The sequence below is a fragment of the Argopecten irradians genome, chromosome 11 (genome assembly GCF_041381155.1).
Source record: "Argopecten irradians isolate NY chromosome 11, Ai_NY, whole genome shotgun sequence".
NCBI classification, from domain to species: Eukaryota; Metazoa; Mollusca; class Bivalvia; order Pectinida; family Pectinidae; genus Argopecten; species Argopecten irradians.
The window spans coordinates 2,778,509-2,798,769 of NC_091144.1; the positions used below are offsets into that span (position 1 = coordinate 2,778,509).

Genomic DNA, 20,261 nt, shown 5'->3' on the forward strand with positions numbered 1-20,261 from the left:
TGAAAATTCATGCAAAAAAGCTAGAAAAAGTACTCTGCAAGTTAGCGTTTTAAATCATTGTTGACCTCATGTTGTTCGCATGTAAAGGAAAAACCAAAGCCAGTCGAAACAAAACCAGAGGAACCAAAACTGGAACCGGTAGAAACAAAACTGGAACCCATAGAAACAAAACCGGAACCTATAGAACCAGAGCCAGAGAAAACAGAGGAACAAGTACCAGTTCCCGAACCAACAACTCAGATTCCAGAAAGCAAAGAGGAAGAACGTCCGAAAACGCCATCACCGGAAAGTTCTCGGAAATCTCCTGCCCCATCTCCGCCAAAATCTCCTCCAAAGTCTCCGCCCAAATCTCCTCCACTCACGTCTCCAAAACCGTCAGTGGCAGAAATTGTCAAGGCGAAGGAAGAGGCAGCACGTTTAAGTCAGGATTTGGATACTCGGACATCACCTGGTGATGTTCCTAGCAGTCGTGAAACAGCCGAGGTAACACGTCTGTCCTTTAGTATTGTGTAACATACTGTCCAGATAGGCAGTGTTTTACATGTAGTTTTCTGTGGAACATTCACAAAACATTGTATGGATAACCCAGAGATTTATGTTTGAAATCATTTCATTCAAGCTCCATAATAAATCACTGAACATATTAGATATACAATTATGCTACAATACACTTGCTCAGTGTTTATTGTATATATATATATATGCTTCAGCTACAACACTAAACACTCTAAATCTTCTATGTATTATAATACAGGGGTGGGAAGTCAGTATGATCTACATGTCTGTGACAAAAAGTCATGTCTTTACTGGTGTTAAGGGATAACAATGTACTAACAACAAATATAAACATGCACACTCTCTTTCTCTGTATCCAGTATATTACTGCAATAACTATTATAGCTCTATTGTCCCACAGATATATAGTATATATCTTCATCTTTCCAGACATTCCATTTCTTAAAAGCTTAACATATTTAAAATTTAAAATAAATCAAATAAATATTGCTTAAACAAGTTTATATTTAGAAAGTAGACTACATACAGTAGAATACATTTTCTGTCTATTTATTTTTGGCTAAATTGGTTTGAAGATTTCCTAACTACTCTGAATTGGTAAGGTCCGAAGAATATAGAATAATAATGCTAATAAAAAAGAACTTGTATCTGTGAATTAGAATCTATGTGTGTAATGTTAAGGTTTGCCTTTGTAGACATGACCAATATATTCTAGTCAAATGAATGTCTTCTTAAAAAGATATCAGATTTAAGGAACTTTATGGTAAATAATCTCTTCGTAAGATGTTTTACTGTAAGTTTCCTGAATGGAAAATTTCACAATATTATTATCAAAGTTAAAATTTCCTCTTTATTTTTGTAGACTGTTAGTCCTGCTAATGACCAAGTCAAGGCTGACATTACCCCGACTGTTAATGACATACTGGAGGGTCTCATTAACGAAGTCATCAAGTCCGTCAACACTCAACCGTCAGTGCCTAGTGTTGTGTTAGATACCTTCAAAGACGTTATTGAAGAAGCACATCAGGAAAAACAAGAAGAGGAAGAGAAGAGAGACGAGGAATCTCAGCCCGAGGAAGGAGAAACAAGTTACGAAATAACCGATATAGATGATGCTTTAGAAGAGGAGAAAGAGAAACAACCAGAAAGGAAAATATCACCTGGGCACAAAATGATTATAGACATTTCTACTGGTAAAGCGAACAATGTTGAAATAAGAAAAGTTGGAGAAAATGCCTCTTCAACAACACAAAATTCTAGTAAAGAGAAAGTAGAAATAGAAATTCAAGAGGTCAAAGTTACCCTTACTGACGATGACCATGGACCTCAAACAAAGTTAGATAGTAATAAAGACGATGCCTCAATCACCATAAATGGCCAGCCAGTTCCATCGTCAGGAGTGGTGGTAGGCAATGGTTATGCTCTACCTGTAGGGCAAAGTGCAAATAAAGAAATGGAGAAAAGTATAGTGATACCACAAACTGATCTAGATACATTTGAAACCAAAAATGTCAAAGATTCCAAGAACCGAACAATAGCAGATGTGGACGACGATACACGGTCCGACACAGGTAGCGTGACCACAGTGGATAGTAACGAGGATGTACATAGAACCACAACAAACAGACCCGCTAAATCACATATACGATCAAGAGGGGTAAGTCAGAACTATTTTATGTTGTTCCCCAAACCTATAAATCTTCGATGGGAGAGAAAATTCTGTATTTGCATATTACAGAGTTATCTGTCCTTGCGTGTAGGTTTTGGTTGTGACGTCATGTGTTAGCGAGCGTAATGTCATATTTTTCAGAGGAAAAAGACATGAATTGCACCCACAAAATAATGATGCCACAATGGACAACTACACGCAAGGGAGTTATCTCTGTAATTTGTAAGGACTGAAAAGATTAATAAAACCAAATGTGTACACAAAATGTCAATATTTAATCTTGATGTTTTATTATGTGACTTTCACAGTTGTTGAGAATTAACAACAGATGTTTTTGTTTTACAGGAAACCAAGAGTCACTATAGGATGGTATTGTTAGTTTACACACTGTATAATGATATTTTGTTTTTCAGGAAACCAAGAGTCACTATAGGATGGTATTGTTAGTTTACACACTGTATAATGATATTTTGTTTTACAGGAAACCAAGAGTCACTATAGGATGGTATTGTTAGTTTACACACTGTATAATGATATTTTGTTTTACAGGAAACCAAGAGTCACTATAGGATGGTATTGTTAGTTTACACACTGTATAATGATATTTTGTTTTACAGGAAACCAAGAGTCACTATAGGATGGTATTGTTAGTTTACACACTGTATAATGATATTTTGTTTTACAGGAAACCAAGAGTCACTATAGGATGGTATTGTTAATTTACACACTGTATAATGATATTTTGTTTTACAGGAAACCAAGAGTCACTATAGGATGGTATTGTTAGTTTACACACTGTATAATGATATTTTGTTTTACAGGAAACCAAGAGTCACTATAGGATGGTATTGTTAGTTTACACACTGTATAATGATATTTTGTTTTACAGGAAACCAAGAGTCACTATAGGATGGTATTGTTAGTTTACACACTGTATAATGATATTTTGTTTTACAGGAAACTAAGAGTCACTATAGGATGGTATTGTTAGTTTACACACTGTATAATGATATTTTGTTTTACAGGAAACCAAGAGTCACTATAGGATGGTATTGTTAGTTTACACACTGTATAATGATATTTTGTTTTACAGGAAACTAAGAGTCACTATAGGATGGTATTGTTAATTTACACACTGTATAATGATATTTTGTTTTACAGGAAACTAAGAGTCACTATAGGATGGTATTGTTAGTTTACACACTGTATATTGATATTTTGTTTTACAGGAAACTAAGAGTCACTATAGGATGGTATTGTTAGTTTACACACTGTATAATGATATTTTGTTTTACAGGAAACCAAGAGAGTCACTATAGGATGGTATTGTTAGTTTACACACTGTATATTGATATTTTGTTTTACAGGAAACTAAAGAGTCACTATAGGACACTAACAAAGACCAGAATTACATGAGGGACAGGGGTTGAGGTGGTCAGTATATGATTTTGTTTCAGAAGGTTATAGATACTGGCGAGGAAAACAAGAGACGAGAGAGGAGTTCTACTGCAGGTAGAGTCACTAGGAAACTTACAAAGGACCCAAGAAGTTACATGAGGGACGGGGTTGAGGTGGTCAGTACGAACCCAGAAGGTTATATGATACTGAGCAGAGGAAAACAAGAGACGAGAGGAGTTTTACTGGCAGGTAAGCTCAGCTTTCTCTCTGTTTCAGGATGGAAATGGGTAACTGACATAAAATTAATGTAGACCAACTTTCGTTTGCTTGCAAATTACTTTTGCAAATTTCATGATTCAAGTAAATTCGCAAAAGTTCATCTCTGTGAATTAAAATTTACATCATTGATTCTGAATTTCTGTACATTTTTGACTCCCCAAATGTTAATCTTCATAGAATTGTTTTGAAATGGAGATCGGGATTTCAGTATCCACTAAAGAGAGTTGGTACACAGTATTTATCATTCCCTCACTGAAGCTTGAATACTCATCTCAATGAGAGAATTTAATTGACTGAACCAGGGATGTTCATCCATATGGAAAGAATGCTTATCGTGATCCCACGTTATTTTCAGATGATCGTTGATCATTTACATGAAAGGATTCCAAGTTGAACTGAAATGCTAAGAATTTGATTACATCTTTGTGTGTATATACGTAAGAGTTATCTTCCTTGGTCTTACTTAGGTATTAGCAGCTGATTTGGTTTTGCAAAAATACTTCATTTGTATTTAATCTAGGTCATGATGATTCAGATGTGAAAATCTTTCCAATTTCATGTTATATAATAAATTAATTATTGCATTTAGTCGAAGAAAAACTGCCAAATTGGCAGTTAGTTACATGTACTTTGGAGCATCAGCTAAAAACCACCATAAAAATTGACAAAAAAAGACCCAATGAAATATTTGAGTTACTTCCCTTTAAACTGGAGACTGGTCGGACTAGGATGATAATAAAACAAACACTTACAGACTATTCCTTAATTATTCTAAAGTCTTCGTTCCATGAAAATACAAATACTGAATACTAAATAGGTTATTGTGTTGTGTTGGTATACAGATATGTCTGCAAATTGGTGTAGGTTTAGATTGGTCATTTTACTCCTGTATTACTTTGATATTGTAGTAATTATTATAATAGACATCGTTGTTAAATCAAGTTTCAAAACAGTCACCAATGCTATGAAACATTTACAACCAGTTTTAAAATTGTCGTCAGTTGTGTTGAACATGTATATTAATTACAGAAAGGTAATTCTGTTTAAAAAAGCTCAGTTTTAGGACAAAGTCGTTTTAATTGTGCTTTAATATTGTCAGTCTCTTCAATGTATTAATATCCTTGTAAAAGTGAAAATAAATGCTATATTGTCTTCATTAAAGGCTGAATATATGTATTGTGAGAATGTTCTGTGAAGCTGCATTAAAAACAACTCCCAGACATCATGAAAGAATGCATGTGCTACAGAAATAATGTGTACAGAGCCTAAAGGTAACGCTCTGAAATCGCACAATTTGTACTTAGCTTTACCATAAAGCTTGTCCAGACAACTGCCATTGTTACTTAGAACAGCCCGTGGGAGTAGACTCCCAGACACGCAGAAAACTTAATACAGGATTCCAAGTGTCTTCAGACAAAGTCAATACGACATGTGCTGACTCTACTGAAAGTCTACAATATCTGTTATAACGTCTAAAGAGCTGGCTGTCATGTCTGGTGGATTGTGTTGTAGTAGCTTGATACATGTTACAAGTAAACAGAGTAACAAAATGAATATTGACATTACAACAATTGCCTGCATTATATGACAATCTGTCATGTAACACTGTCCCAAGTAATGTTATGCTTGCTGATATCAAACCCTAGGATGGAGATCATCAGCTAAATGGCTAATTTGTTATATGATTTAATCAATTTGTGTAGATTTCAGTATTTGTCCAGGCTCTCATCTTCCTTGATGACCTAGGTATTTTACCTGGAAAAAAGTAATAAAAATCTCACGTATGTATGTTACTCAGATCTGCAGTTTTATAATAATAGCAGTAATTATAGGTTGTGCTATTAAAACACATTTGTCTGTCATTGGATAATCCTCAATCAATTTACTTTTAATTATGATAATCAACACGTTTTATTATCAATATACGTTTCAAATGTTAAGGCCGAGTTTCAGTTTGATTAGTGTAAAAATTATTGAACGTTTTGTCTGCAAATTAAATTGTGATAGGTGAAAGTTTCCATGGATACTGATGTTTGCATTAGACTTCAAATCGGCACTTATTCATTGTATCAGCCCTTCGGAGACGCATACTGAAGCCTCCAGTGCGAGAGTCTGGAGACATGATAATAATATAGCAGCCGTTTTATTGGAGAAATTGTATATGTGTTGTTAGTGGCTAATTTAGTTCGGAGACGTTTCCCCATCAGATACAGTACTTCCTGTGTAAATAGGCGCGGAGGATGGGCCATGTACAGACAATGCGACGGGGGATGTATTAGTGTTAGCATGCAACCTTCTTTATATTACTGAATATTCTAGAAAAAAAAATGTTTTTGGTGTGTTGCCATATCTTGACAATGATTAGTTTGCACATTTGAAAAATTATAAAGTAAAACACAAACATTAAGTATTAAAAAGCTGATGCCAGGATATTTCTATGAAATTAATTGATAAAAAAAAAAAAAAAATAACCTAATTACAAAAATATGCCCCTACCATGAAATGGGTATGTGGTATGTAGTATTATACATGTTTGTGACTTATCATTTATTATCATTTATATCTTATAGACATATCGAGGTTTTCATGAAATATTGACCTCTTAATTCAGTAGGCTGGCTCAGTGTTTAAATGATTACCATGATTAGTAATTGTCACACGAAGGTTTGAGCTGATAATCAAATCACATGTGATTGTTATACCGTTCAGTCTTTTACTCTCTATGTCACAAGGAAGCACTGTTAAGATAAATTATGTGGAATTATTGTGGGGTAATACAGATGTTTTTAGACTTTCTTTATTAATAATTTTGTTGTCTTATGTAGAAAACACAGCAGGATTGCCTGCTGTGCAGTTTGGACGAAACACTTCAATTATTGATTTTGTGAGATTATAATTATTTTGTTGCTCAAAATAGATGAAGAAAGTATGTGACGACTGGTTTAGTGCAGATTTAGGTCAAAGGTCATGTAACCTCTTAGAGAGCAGTGCATGAATGTTAGACTGATCATTTATAAAAGACGATTATAAACATGTAAATATTAATTCATAATTATACGGAAGAGTAATGAAGTCAGCTCATTTTGCTTGTACCCCAGCAGAGACACCTTAGAGAATTACAATCAGACATGGATATAATATTATCTGATGCATTCAGAGAGAGAGATTATGGAGGAAAAGCTCTATAGATTTATATCGAATGAGACAAAAACATTAGGAAGTCACTCCAAGTCCTTTTTCTTGCTGACTGTGCACTCTTGTGCAGAAATAATAAACCACTCCTTGTAATATGTTTTTGGACAGCTTCCCAGATGCGGAGACAAACTTGGACGCGTGTGGGGCATATATTTTGAAATGCTATGTGATTTATTGACGGCTGGTAGGTGACCTTCGCCGACGATGGTAAAACGGCCGATATTGATGAACCAAACAGATGACTCATCCCTACTCGGCACCGCTACGTCAGCCTCGGTTCCGCCATCGAACTCTCATGGGTTTGCTTCAACACCTTTCTGCTGACAACCGCCAGAACGTCAATACCTCCCCAATATACTCTCTCTCATCGTTCTGTTGCCACGGTAATGGTAGTGTCCCAGATTTCCAAATATCAAAACAGTTTCATCTTTTAGGATTTTACATATAGAAAATAGAGAACAGAAAACATGTTTACATATAGAAAATAGAGAACAGAAAACATGACTGGTTATAGTACTTTTCTTTTTATTGAAAGTCTAAATTTGTTTTGAAAACATCTCCAAGTCTGTCATTAAGGAATCATTATTTCACAGGAGGTGATTTAGTAAAAGTTTTCCAGAAATGAAAATGCCATTTTTGAAATCACAAATGTCAAGATGATTGGTGTTTGCTGTTGAACTATCAATGTTTTTTATTCCATTTCCATGGAAACGTTGCGCTTCCTGATGTCACAATTATGGAGATATCGTCTGCTCTGATTTTGGAAACCACACAATCCTAACAGACTAAATGCCATCACCCTTTTGTTCTAGTCTTTATGTGTAGCTGGTATTATCAATTTATTAGGTATTGGTATTAGGAAGCCATATACATAACCAAATGTCCCTTAAATCATATACATTACATTAGCCTGCGATCAATGTGACCATTTTTTAACATTTCTTAATGTATTTTAACTGTGTCCATTATTTTAGCATTTCTTAATGAAATGTCTGCAACTTATTTGGGAACCAACAAATTTAAACTTTACACAATTATATCCCATTCCATGCATCCTGTTTGTGATTGCAGTTAAACACATTATTGGATATGATTGTAATAAAAAAATTGTAAAAGATTTGATTGTTACAGGTCAAAGTAGCTGATGTATTGTCAGTGCTAAAATTGTTCTGATGTAAATCAACAAAGGAAATGAGAGGGAGGAATATGAAAACTGGGAGTAGAGATTGACTGAAATGGGGATGAGTTTTGGAGAGGGCTAGCAGTCGAAGGGAACTGAAAGGGGAGCTGCAGCTCTATGTGAGAATAAAAACGCTGTTACTCATCATAATGATTTATTCCCCACCAACAGAATGACATCATTTGGGGACAGACTCCAATTACACTGTAAAAGATTGAAGTGTTTATTTCTTGGATTCCTTGCGTCTGTGGGTCTGCCGTCGTCGGTACAGATATTGATTTTTTCATACCCTTATCTAACATGATTAAACCACATGCCGACACATCCAAGCTCAAGTTTACAAAAGACACTTCTTGCACATTTAACGACAGTGTGGAACACTGCTTTTCTTTTGACCCTTGACCTCGGCGCTGAGAAAGAGCACCCAAGTCACAAGAATGGTGCCCTTTCGCGAGTCTCATCTAATGATTCACGCTGGCTGCAATGAATCAAGATTTCTTTAGATGGCTTTGTCTGCTTAGAGATTGATTTTGTGGTGAAATGGCTATAATCTTTGAAATTCAAATGCTAGTGAAAAATCCATTGCAGTTGTGAGATTGGAGAACATCTATCTTTAGACTGCATTAGTAAGGGCATTGGAAAGATGATAATGCACCAATGAGCAGCCATACACAACACTTTATCTATTAATGCTATAGAGGATTTTCTTGTGTTACTTTTAACAAACAAAAAGTCCAAGTTTTCTAGATAATGTGTTTGTTCACTTTTGATCTGTCTTTTCTTTACTTCAAACTAGCTTAAAACCTTGCAATATATCTATCAAGATATTTTAAGATATAAAGCTTCTAATTATATAAGCACAAACTGGTTTTTACTAATTCTTAGATATTAAACTATAAAAAAACTTTTTTTCATCCGAGTTTCAAAATGTTGAAATAAACCCCATTTTGATTGACATCTAAATTCAACAAAAAAAGGTGAGGAGTTTAACAATCCTATTCAAAGTATTAAATATTATACAAAAAATTTTGTTTTAAATTTATCTTTCCCACTTTGCTGAACAAAGAATATGATTTAACATTGAGATATATAACCAAAAAATTGTCATGAAGCTGTAGATATATATATATAGACGCCCCCAAATCTTGGTATCTATACAGGTCTGTGACTGCATGGTTTTTACGAGAACCTTGTAGGACAAAACATGAGCATGGAAGGCCAGTAAAATTACCCTATATGGTAATGAGGATAGTTAAATGTATGACAATACAGCATGTTTTCTGTAATCACTCCAGGGGAAGTATGAATGGGTTTGGGGTCCCGCTCCCCAGCTGTATATATACGACCCCGTGACTAATGGCTGAGGGGCCATGGTGGGGTTAGCAGGCCGTGCAATGGAATCACAGAACATTGCCGAGGTAATCACCATTCTAAAATGGCTTCTTCATTGCTGCTCAGTGTATCATCACAATCAAGCAAAATTAGATTAATTTGTCGGTGCTGGTGAGAGAGTGCGGGCGAGTGGAGGGGTTCAGTCGTGTGCACATTTTTAAAGTATATCTAATTAAGACAGATTTTCATTAGTAATTAGTTTTATTTGCCGGTAACAGATTCTTGTCATTGTCCCCTTCTGATTTTTGTGGTAATTAAATTTTTATGTTACTTGACTGTTTCACAAATTTCAGAAAATAACACAATTTGTTTGCGTTTGTATTGATTAATTTATTTTGCTCAGTAATTCTAGAACCAACATCAATTTTGTGTAAGCTTGACATCAATGTTCCACATATTTGCGTGATGTCAAAAGGTAGGCAGGACAACAAAAATAAAATATCAGAATTAGGCAGGTAATAAATGACCCACTTACTAGCGATACTTTCAGGGTATATTGTGATTGAAACCATTTGCTTTATGAATATATGTTATGGAAAGGTTTTTTTGGTGATAAAGTTTTCTGCTAGCAGTTGTCGACAGAACTTAATGTTAATTACTGGTAGATAGAGAATGTCATCTCCTTGATTAATGTTTGTTGCCGGCGTTTTGGACCAATATCTGAATGGAGCACCATCAGATCAGGTTTGGTAGTCCAGTATTGATGCCAGTATTGGACAATGTAATCAATTCCATCAGGCTTCTCTTTACAAATGAATGTTGGTGTCTTCTCGTTTCACATTGTTTGTGTCAGTATCATGCCTATGATTTCCTCGTCATTGTGAGAGGCCCGCGGTACACATCTATATCAAATGATTTCCCCCTCCATCCTCAGAGGGCAGTGTCGTGAGAGACCAGCGGAAACTATCGGTCAGTGATCCCTATAACTGTATGCATTAAGACGATGGTCAATCTATTTACTGATAGCCAACAGTACGGCCATAGCTGGCTAGTAATGGTCAGTAGAGAATTCAATTTTCGGTCAAGGCATCGCGCGTGTTCGTGATAGTGGCTGTTATAAAAGGGAATATGATAACATTTCCTGGTCATGAGTTTCATTATAGGTAATACAGTCCATTGATAGAGCCTAATTAACAGGCTAGATAACCAGAACAACTGCATTTGGACCAGAAAATATCCTTTAGAGTTTCTCAAGCAAAAGTATTCATTTACATTAGTATCTTGTATAATGAGATCGTGAGGACAGTCAACTTCTTCTGACTGATTCTTCTTCAAAGATGATTGACCTTATAAAATATCAAACTGATAAAGTCAGAGATAGAATTTTCTATCTAGGAATCATTGAATAAAATGAATTTTGTTTTCCTCTGCAGTTTATAAATGTCTCTAAAACATCTATAAATGAGAATACATCAGTTTCGACGGAAGAAAGTTGTATTTCTGAAATACAGCTTTGTTTACAAGTAATATAACAGACCCTAGTCTCGGCAGTGTAAGACTGTTAGAACCATAATGGAATATGTCGCAGTCAGACATCAAATGTTGTACCAATCCTATTTGTTTGTTGTTTTGCTCTCAGAATATTTCCTACTAAAAACCCTACTCAGACACCATATATCCCACTGTATCAACATCAGTTAGGGTATATATATCCTGCTGATCTTCAATTCCGACAATTTCCTTTTAAAGACGCTCGTTTAGGAATGACAGTTATATATATACTGCGGTTTCTTAGAATGTTCAGGTTGGATTGCAGATTGGAGGCTTGATTACAAAGTTCTAATTCAATAGAAGCCGCAGCAGCTGTATAAGTATCAGTAAATTAATTCTGCTTGCTTATCAGATTCTCATTTCTTTCGTACTTTTGTATATGTATCTGTTGATAAGATAAAATCTTTCCATTGAATGAATAATGTTCATTTTCAAATTACTGTTGTTGAGGATTCGTCGTTCTTTTTCAAAAAGAAATTAAATGTGGTATTAGTTGTTTTAGCAGCTGGAGATAGACGTTGGCACTAGATTGCTGTTTTGGTACCCTGTGTACTTTTAGTCCATATAAAGATGCCAAGTTTAGATGTGTAAGCAGAAAAGCAGACAATTTGTTTTTGGAAGCCGTACAGATCTATTACAGCAGTGGAACATTAAACATCACCAACCCATTGAAAACTGACTTAGAACACCATGAATGTTCATACCTATAAACAAGGAGCATCTCTGGAGAGTCACAATTGGCCAATCTTATTTTTGTCTTTCTGTATGACAAATATAAAACTCAAACCCACCTGATGTCATATAGCTACACAACCTACAACAGAGACGGTTGGGCACTGTATCAGAAAGCTTCTATACACCCTAAACTTATAGTAGCTAAAATTGATGATGATTGCCAAAAGACATCTGCTCAACTACATGTTTCTGTCTTTGGCAAAACAGATCAGTTTGTTCTAAGTCAATAAGTCAAACTAAGTGTTTTTCAAATCCATAATGTTAAATGTCTTTGACTTCACCTCCAGTTGAGTAGTGTTTACTTTGTTGTAAGTGGCTTGGATGTTTGTAGTTAATAAGAGTTCTGACCATATTTGTACTGATCTGTCCTTTACTATCATATGGTTCTGTCCTTGCTGTTATATGGCTTTGTCCTTGCTGTTACTGATTGTTAAGGTAAACATTCCTTATCTCTGCTGTCTTCTGGAGGAGGAAGGTCCATCTGTCTCCCTTCTGGCTGTATAATTACCTTATACATACCATAACTATTGTCAACAGAAACATTGGTCAGTCGTGTTACATACATCAACTATTGTCAACAGAAACATTGGTCAGTCGTGTTACATACATCAACTATTGTCAGCAGAAACATTGGTCAGTTGCGTGGAAGCTCCAAAATTTGTAGCTACCATGCATTCTGTCATTAAAGGATTTATCTCTTTAATACCTGAGGCGTAAACAAAAAAAAGATTGTGATCTCTTGGTCTCTTGGAACTCGGACCCAATAAGCGCCGAGGGCAATTAAAAAATTTGAAAAGCCAATTGAAATTTATCAAATAGTTACAAATAATCACACATTGTCTTTGTATCAAAATTAATACTCAATATCAGGGAGTCAAACACATAATTGTCTTGGTATACGAAGCAATTACTGCTTTGAAAGCTCCACTTCTAGAAACCATTGCGGGATGTATGACACTTATCATTTGGTCCTCTATGAATTATGAAAATGAGAAGATGTCGAAGTGTGTCCAATTCTATCTTAAGGCCACACTATATAATGCAATGTTTGATCAAATTTTATAGCCAGTTTCAAAAATATTTCACCAGAACAGAATTTCGTTGTAAGAGGAGTATTGTTTTAAAGTAATTTAAGAGCCAGAGTAAGTTTTTGGCAGTGAAATCAAACCTTATTGATTTCTGTGTTGTGAACATTTAGCATCATTAGCTTTAGAAGTTCCATACATTTCTATTATCCTTAATCTATATCCAAATTAGAGTTATCACCATAACAGATGAGGAAAATCAATCGTCTAAATCAGGACAGGTAACAGTCACTCAACAATTAGGCATCTCATTTTATGTGACGGAATCTGACTTTTAATACGTAGGTCAAGGTGGCCTGGAGATGTGCACTGAGTGATGTGTGGTACTCGGGTGACTGTAGAATGTTGTATTGACTCCCTAATTGGTCTTTATTGTAATTGATGTCTGTAAGCTGGAGTTCGTGGTTTGATATTTATAGTTGGTCCTGGCAGTGTTGTGATACTTCATCAAAAAAATCTGAGATGCATTTGCTATTTTGTATGGATAATTTGACCCACTTTTGATAATAATTGATCGATAAAGCAACAACTAGCGGAGTCGACACTGTCGATAACTTGGCTATGAACGTACAAATTAGACACGTATGGGTAGCTGTAAATGTTACTCTCATATTACATAAGGCACAACTCGTGTTCCGTCAGAAGTAATCTAGGCTGAATCAAACAAAGGCAAGGCTGTAATGTCCATGTAAAAGTCAACACAACAGGAATTGTAGTCTATTCTGAATCGATGTTCAAATGATGATATAATTTCTGCCATCATATTGATGTACATTTATATTTATGAGTGAGTCTTACTTAATTATTTTACTGTTTTTCAATTAGCTCACTAAAAAGGAACACTTCAAAATTACTACCACGAGTACTAGTTTGGTGTGACCCAAAAAAATGTATTTTATAAACTGTATGTCAGCACCTTGATTTTATGAAATTATAATAATAGAGTTATTGCCCTTTCTATTGAGAGAATGATAAAATTTCAGTAACTGATAGAGTTATGCCCCTTTATCTTTAATAAGAGGTGTTTAACTTATTGCTTGCTGTTGATATTTAGTTAATTTATCTGTAAATCTTATCTCAGACTGGAAAAAATTCATTGCATAAAAATAAACATTGCCCTATTATGATGTATATACTATTGTTGTGGCCTTTACTGTAACTGTGTGTTTCTATAAGATCAATAAAAGATAAGGAATAGTTAGTATAAAACATGCCTGACACTACAACTTAGGTCATCTCAAGGAAAAACAAAATTCTAGAATTACAAATCGATTCGTTGTGTAAGGTCTGGGTATGGTAATGTATGTATCTGGCTACTTCTGTCTCGGACAGATCCGTCTGCTCAGTGAAATTATGTAATTCTGAACTCACCATCTAGTCATCCAAGATTCCAGTTACTAAGAGACAGAGAGACGTAATTGGGGATGTTATTCCTGTTTATCATAAAAACTGTCTATGATAAAAAATATCTGGTATAAGTGTGAGTGTTAAAAATATTGTCTACAATTCTGAATATTCCATTGATAAATACATTTCATATAACCTGTTTTGTAAATTAGAAATGGTGTCTGCGATGTCACTCATATACCATAGAGTTGTATTGTATAAGACATCCTGGACAAATGACATTTCATACAAAAGTATTCTAAATCTATATAACAATAGCATGTACTGCTTGGATTATCTCCCCTCGTCACAATGCTGACATTTCTGTAGATGATATGGTACACACACGGCCTTGACCTTGATGCTAACACAGATAATCTTGGCATGTGTCTGACCTTTTGACCTTTATCTGTCTTCTTGCGTTACTATGCCAAGAACCACTGGGGAAGGAGTGAATATTTTCACCTTGGAATGATAATGAACTTGGAATCATGAATATTTAGATTTTCTATTCCTATGTAAAATGTCAGAGGTCACCCTGCTCCCACTATGTGTCTATCACTAGTTAACGTTTGTTGTGAAATTCCTAGAATAACATTTCACTCAGCTGAAGACTTTAAATTTGCAATAAAATTCTTTACTGAGAAGGACTTATTTAAAAAAATGTTTGAAATGCTGTGTTACACTTAGTTATATTTATTGATCTACAGATTTTATAGTGAGATTGAGTATGAAGATCATATTGTTTAAATTACTCGACCTGTATCTTAACCAATTTTTATTGGAATCTTTCACACAAAACTTAAGGTAAAAGGCATCATTTTATATTCAGCATTGTTAAAAGCTAGGAACGTATATATATGGAACATTTTGTAATTATACTGATTATGACTCTCAATATGAATACTGCATCTCCGTGTCTGGGATGCATACGTTGGAATGTGCATGTACATAACATGTGCGAGGATTTCTGTACATGACAGGTGGTCATTGGAGATATGATCTGTGATAATTAGAGAGGCCAATTATCTGGTTAGTCCCCGAGGAATTTCCAGGCAGACAGCATAGTAAACAGGCAGCTCAATGGAGAATATACAACAAATGTACAATAAACTGAACTAAAATGTTTTGTGTAAAAGCAATGGCTGCTTTTGTTGTTGGAAGGAACCCCCTGTACCAATTTACAGTATTTTGAAGACTAAACATCTGAACTGAAAACTCTGCTGCTCAAAATAGATAGAAGTATTGCATTATATCAGAACGTTTCGCTTGTAGTAGACTTGACTGACTTTAGGCCATTGGCACTGGCTGCAGTTTATTAGATTATTTTTGACTAAAATGTGGTTCTTTGTGTATGCTATGTGTTGGAATTCAGATGAAAGGTATCCACTTGTTTCTGTGGAGCTTGATACTGCCTGTTTATATACCAGACAGTACTGTCAAGTTTGGTCTGCTCAGACGTAAGGTGTTGGTCCAGGGAGAGAAACTTTCAGACTAATAGTCTCGTACAGGATGAAACTTTAAGGTAGTTTATAATGATATAAGAATCGTCTATAGGACTACTAGAATAACCCCATAGAACTACAAGAATCGTCTATAGGACTACTAGAATAACCCCATAGAACTACAAGAATCGTCTATAGGACTACTAGAATAACCCATAGAACTACAAGAATCGTCTATAGGACTACTAGAATAACCCCATAGAACTACAAGAATCGTCTATAGGACTACTAGAATAACCCCATAGAACTACAAGAATCATCTATAGGACTACAAGAATAACCCATAGAACTACAAGAATCGTCTATAGGACTACTAGAATAACCCCATAGAACTACAAGAATCATCTATAGGACTACTAGAATAACCCATAAAACTACAAGAATCGTCTATAGGACTAGAAGAATAACCCATAGAACTACAAGAATCATCTATAGGACTACTAGAATAACCCCATAGAACTACAAGAATCGTCTATAGGACTAGAAGAATAACCCATAGAACTACAAGAATCATCTATAGGACTACTAGAATAACCCCATAGAACTACAAGAATCGTCTATAGGACTACAAGAATAACCCATAGAACTACAAGAATCATCTATAGGACTAGAAGAATAACCCATAGAACTACAAGAATCATCTATAGGACTACTAGAATAACCCCATAGAACTACTAGAATCATCTATAGGACTACAAGAATACTACCATAGAACTACTAGAATCATCTATAGGACTGCTAGAATAACCCATAGAACTACTAGAATCATCTATAGGACTACAAGAATAACCCATAGAACTACTAGAATCATCTATAGGACTACAAGAATAACCCATAGAACTACAAGAATTGTCTATAGGACTACAAGAATAACCCATAGAACTACAAGTATCGTCTATAGGACTACAAGAATAACCCATAGAACTACAAGAATCATCTATAGGACTACAAGAATAACCCATAGAACTACAAGAATCATCTATAGGACAACTAGAATAACCCCATAGAACTACAAGAATCATCTATAGGACTACAAGAATAATCTAAAGAGCTACAAGAACAGTTTAAAGAACTACAAGAATATAATCCATAGAGCTACAACAATTGTCAAAAGAGCTACAAGAATCATCTAAAGAGCTTCAAGATTATAATTCCATAGAGCTACAAGAATAGTCTAAAGAGCTACAAGAATAGTCTAGAGAGCTACAACAATAGTCTAAAAGCTTCAAGTATATAATTCCTAGAGCTACAAGAACAGTCTAAAGAGCTATAAGAATATAATTCCTAGAGCTACAAGAAATAGTCTAAAAAGCTACAACAATAGTCTTAAGAGCTTCAAGAATATAATTCCTAGAGCTACAAGAATAGTCTAAAGAGCTACAAGAATAGTCTAAAGAGCTACAAGAATAGTCTAAAGAGCTTCAAGAACAGTCTAAAGAGCTATAAGAATATAATTCCTAGAGCTACAAGAATAGTCTAAAATAGCTACAAGAGTAATCCATAGAGCCACAAGAGTGTGCACACTGTTCCAAATCTATGATGGTGTGTCAATTTTATGTTACCATTTTAAAACATTGTATGATTATTTTCAGTCGGCATATAGCCCACACAAAATGCAAAATGGATTTTATTGGAGATTGATTTGATTATGTTCTCAAACAGCATCCGGGTCTGATCAAAGTTTAATGTCTATTGTCCAGGGATCTGAGTTATTTCTTTGTTACATACAACATGTTACTCCACTGTCGAGCTCCAGGGTTTTATCCGGAAACATCCAGTACATCAAACAGGGAAACTTAATTCTGATTTATGAACAATGCTATTTTCATTGTACTGGTAAACATGAGTTGGTAAGACTAGGTGCTTTCTATTGTGTTTATAGATTTTATTGCAACCATTTTGTCCCTCTATAAAATAGTCATGATTTCAGAATGCTACCTAGAATGTTGGTTATGACCCAAAGAATTTAATAATGATAGGCAATCTTTTAGGACTTAATTAACTGAATGCCATATAAAACTGAAATGAAAGCATGGCTTGGTAAAGATTTAAAGTGACAAGTGTATTATTTGAGACTACGTAGGCCAGAATGTAGATGTACAGCCTCTTATTTTTGTGGCCTATTTTTGTTAACCATGGCTACCCTGTGGAAATTTAATTGTTGTGTCCACTCTAATGTAGTCTGTTATCATATAGAATACTAGAATCATCTATAGGACTACAAGAATAACCCCATAGAACTACAAGAATCATCTATAGGACTACAAGAATAACCCATAGAACTACTAGAATCATCTATAGGACTACAAGAATAACCCATAGAACTACAAGAATCATCTATAGGACTACAAGAATAACCCATAGAACTACTAGAATCATCTATAGGACTACAAGAATACTACCATAGAACTACTAGAATCATCTATAGGACTACTAGAATAACCCATAGAACTACAAGAATCATCTATAGGACTACAAGAATAACCCATAGAACTACAAGAATCATCTATAGGACTACAAGAATAACCCATAGAACTACAAGAATCGTCTATAGGACTACAAGAATAACCCATAGAACTACAAGAATCATCTATAGGACTACAAGAATAACCCATAGAACTACAAGAATCGTCTATAGGACTACAAGAATAACCCATAGAACTACAAGAATCATCTATAGGACAACTAGAATAACCCCATAGAACTACAAGAATCATCTATAGGACTACAAGAATAATCTAAAGAGCTACAAGAACAGTTTAAAGAACTACAAGAATATAATCCATAGAGCTACAACAATTGTCAAAAGAGCTACAAGAATCATCTAAAGAGCTTCAAGATTATAATTCCTAGAGCTACAAGAATAGTCTAAAGAGCTACAAGAATAGTCTAGAGAGCTACAACAATAGTCTAAAAAGCTTCAAGTATATAATTCCTAGAGCTACAAGAACAGTCTAAAGAGCTATAAGAATATAATTCCTAGAGCTACAAGAATAGTCTAAAAAGCTACAACAATAGTCTTAAGAGCTTCAAGAATATAATTCCTAGAGCTACAAGAATAGTCTAAAGAGCTACAAGAATAGTCTAAAGAGCTACAAGAATAGTCTAAAGAGCTTCAAGAACAGTCTAAAGAGCTATAAGAATATAATTCCTAGAGCTACAAGAATAGTCTAAATAGCTACAAGAGTAATCCATAGAGCCACAAGAGTGTGCACACTGTTCCAAATCTATGATGTGTGTCAATTTATGTAATTTTAAAACATTGTGATATTTTCAGTAGCATATACCACACAAAATGCAAAATGGATTTTATTGGAGATTGATTTGATTATGTTCTCAACAGATCCGGGTCTGATCAAAGTTTAATGTCTTGGTCCAGGGACTGAGTAATTCTGTTACTACAACATGTTACTCACTGTCAGCTCCAGGTTTTATCTCGGACATCCCAGTACATCAACCAGGAAACTTAATTCTGATTTATGACAATGCTATTTCATTGTACTGGTAAACATGAGTGGTAGAGAGGTGCTTTCATTGTTTTTATAGATTTTATTGCACCCATTTTGTCCTCTATAAAACATTCATGATTCAGAATGCTACTAAATGTTGGTTATGAAAAAGAATTAAAATGATAGACAATCTTTATATTAACTGAATGTCATATAAAACTGAAATTAAAGCATGGCTTGGTAAAGATTTAAAGTGACAAGTGTATTATTTGAGACTACGTAGGCCAGAATGTAGATGTACAGCCTCTTATTTTTGTGGCCTATTTTTGTTAACCATGGCTACCCTGTGGAAATTTAATTGTTGTGTCCACTCTAATGTAGTCTGTTATCATATTGTACAAAGTTAGAATTGTCACCAAAGGTTACTTCACTAATAAAACTCTCTTTTTACAAAAGGGAAATAAATGAAGATAGCTTGGTTGTTGAATGGTCGTTAACTCAAACAAACAAACAAACAAATATAAATAAAGGTTATGAAATACAGTCCTGCTGCCTGTAAACTTCCTATAGGTTCTTGTAAAGATGAGATTGTCCTGTGGAAATTACTATTGTTTTCAAGGACTCCTTGACCTTGATAAAGATCACTTTATGTCACAGAGGTGGAGCTTTAATGTTTTAACTCCGTGAACTTTTAAATCCAGAAATATGGAGTTCAAAGTAGTAGTGAAGCTTAAACAAGGTAGGACATATTTTGAGGAAAACAAAAAAACAAAACTTCTGAGAAATATGGAGTTCAAAGTAGTAAAGCTTAAAAAAGGTGGGACATATTTTGATAGGAGAAAAAAAGAAGAAAAAAAACCTTCTGGGCATGGCAGTGTAATTATGGTCTGTTGGAGACTGATAACTTGTTTGTTTCCTTATGCGATTTGGTGATGTCTCTGAGCACAACTATAACAGCTAAATCCATGTTATTATGATATA

The 20,261-nt window shown here is 34.7% G+C and overlaps 1 protein-coding gene across 1 annotated transcript in view; it reads left to right on the top strand.

Annotated features, from left to right (window-relative positions):
• Nucleotides 1-20,261, top strand: part of LOC138334297 (serine/threonine-protein kinase 10-like) — a 71,604-nt gene that overhangs the window by 20,969 nt on the left and 30,374 nt on the right. Inside the window, 5 exon segments of the mRNA XM_069282939.1 lie at nucleotides 88-483; nucleotides 1,379-2,173; nucleotides 2,531-2,556; nucleotides 3,579-3,675; nucleotides 3,678-3,697. Coding sequence (XP_069139040.1) covers nucleotides 88-483; nucleotides 1,379-2,173; nucleotides 2,531-2,556; nucleotides 3,579-3,675; nucleotides 3,678-3,697 — 1,334 coding nt within the window.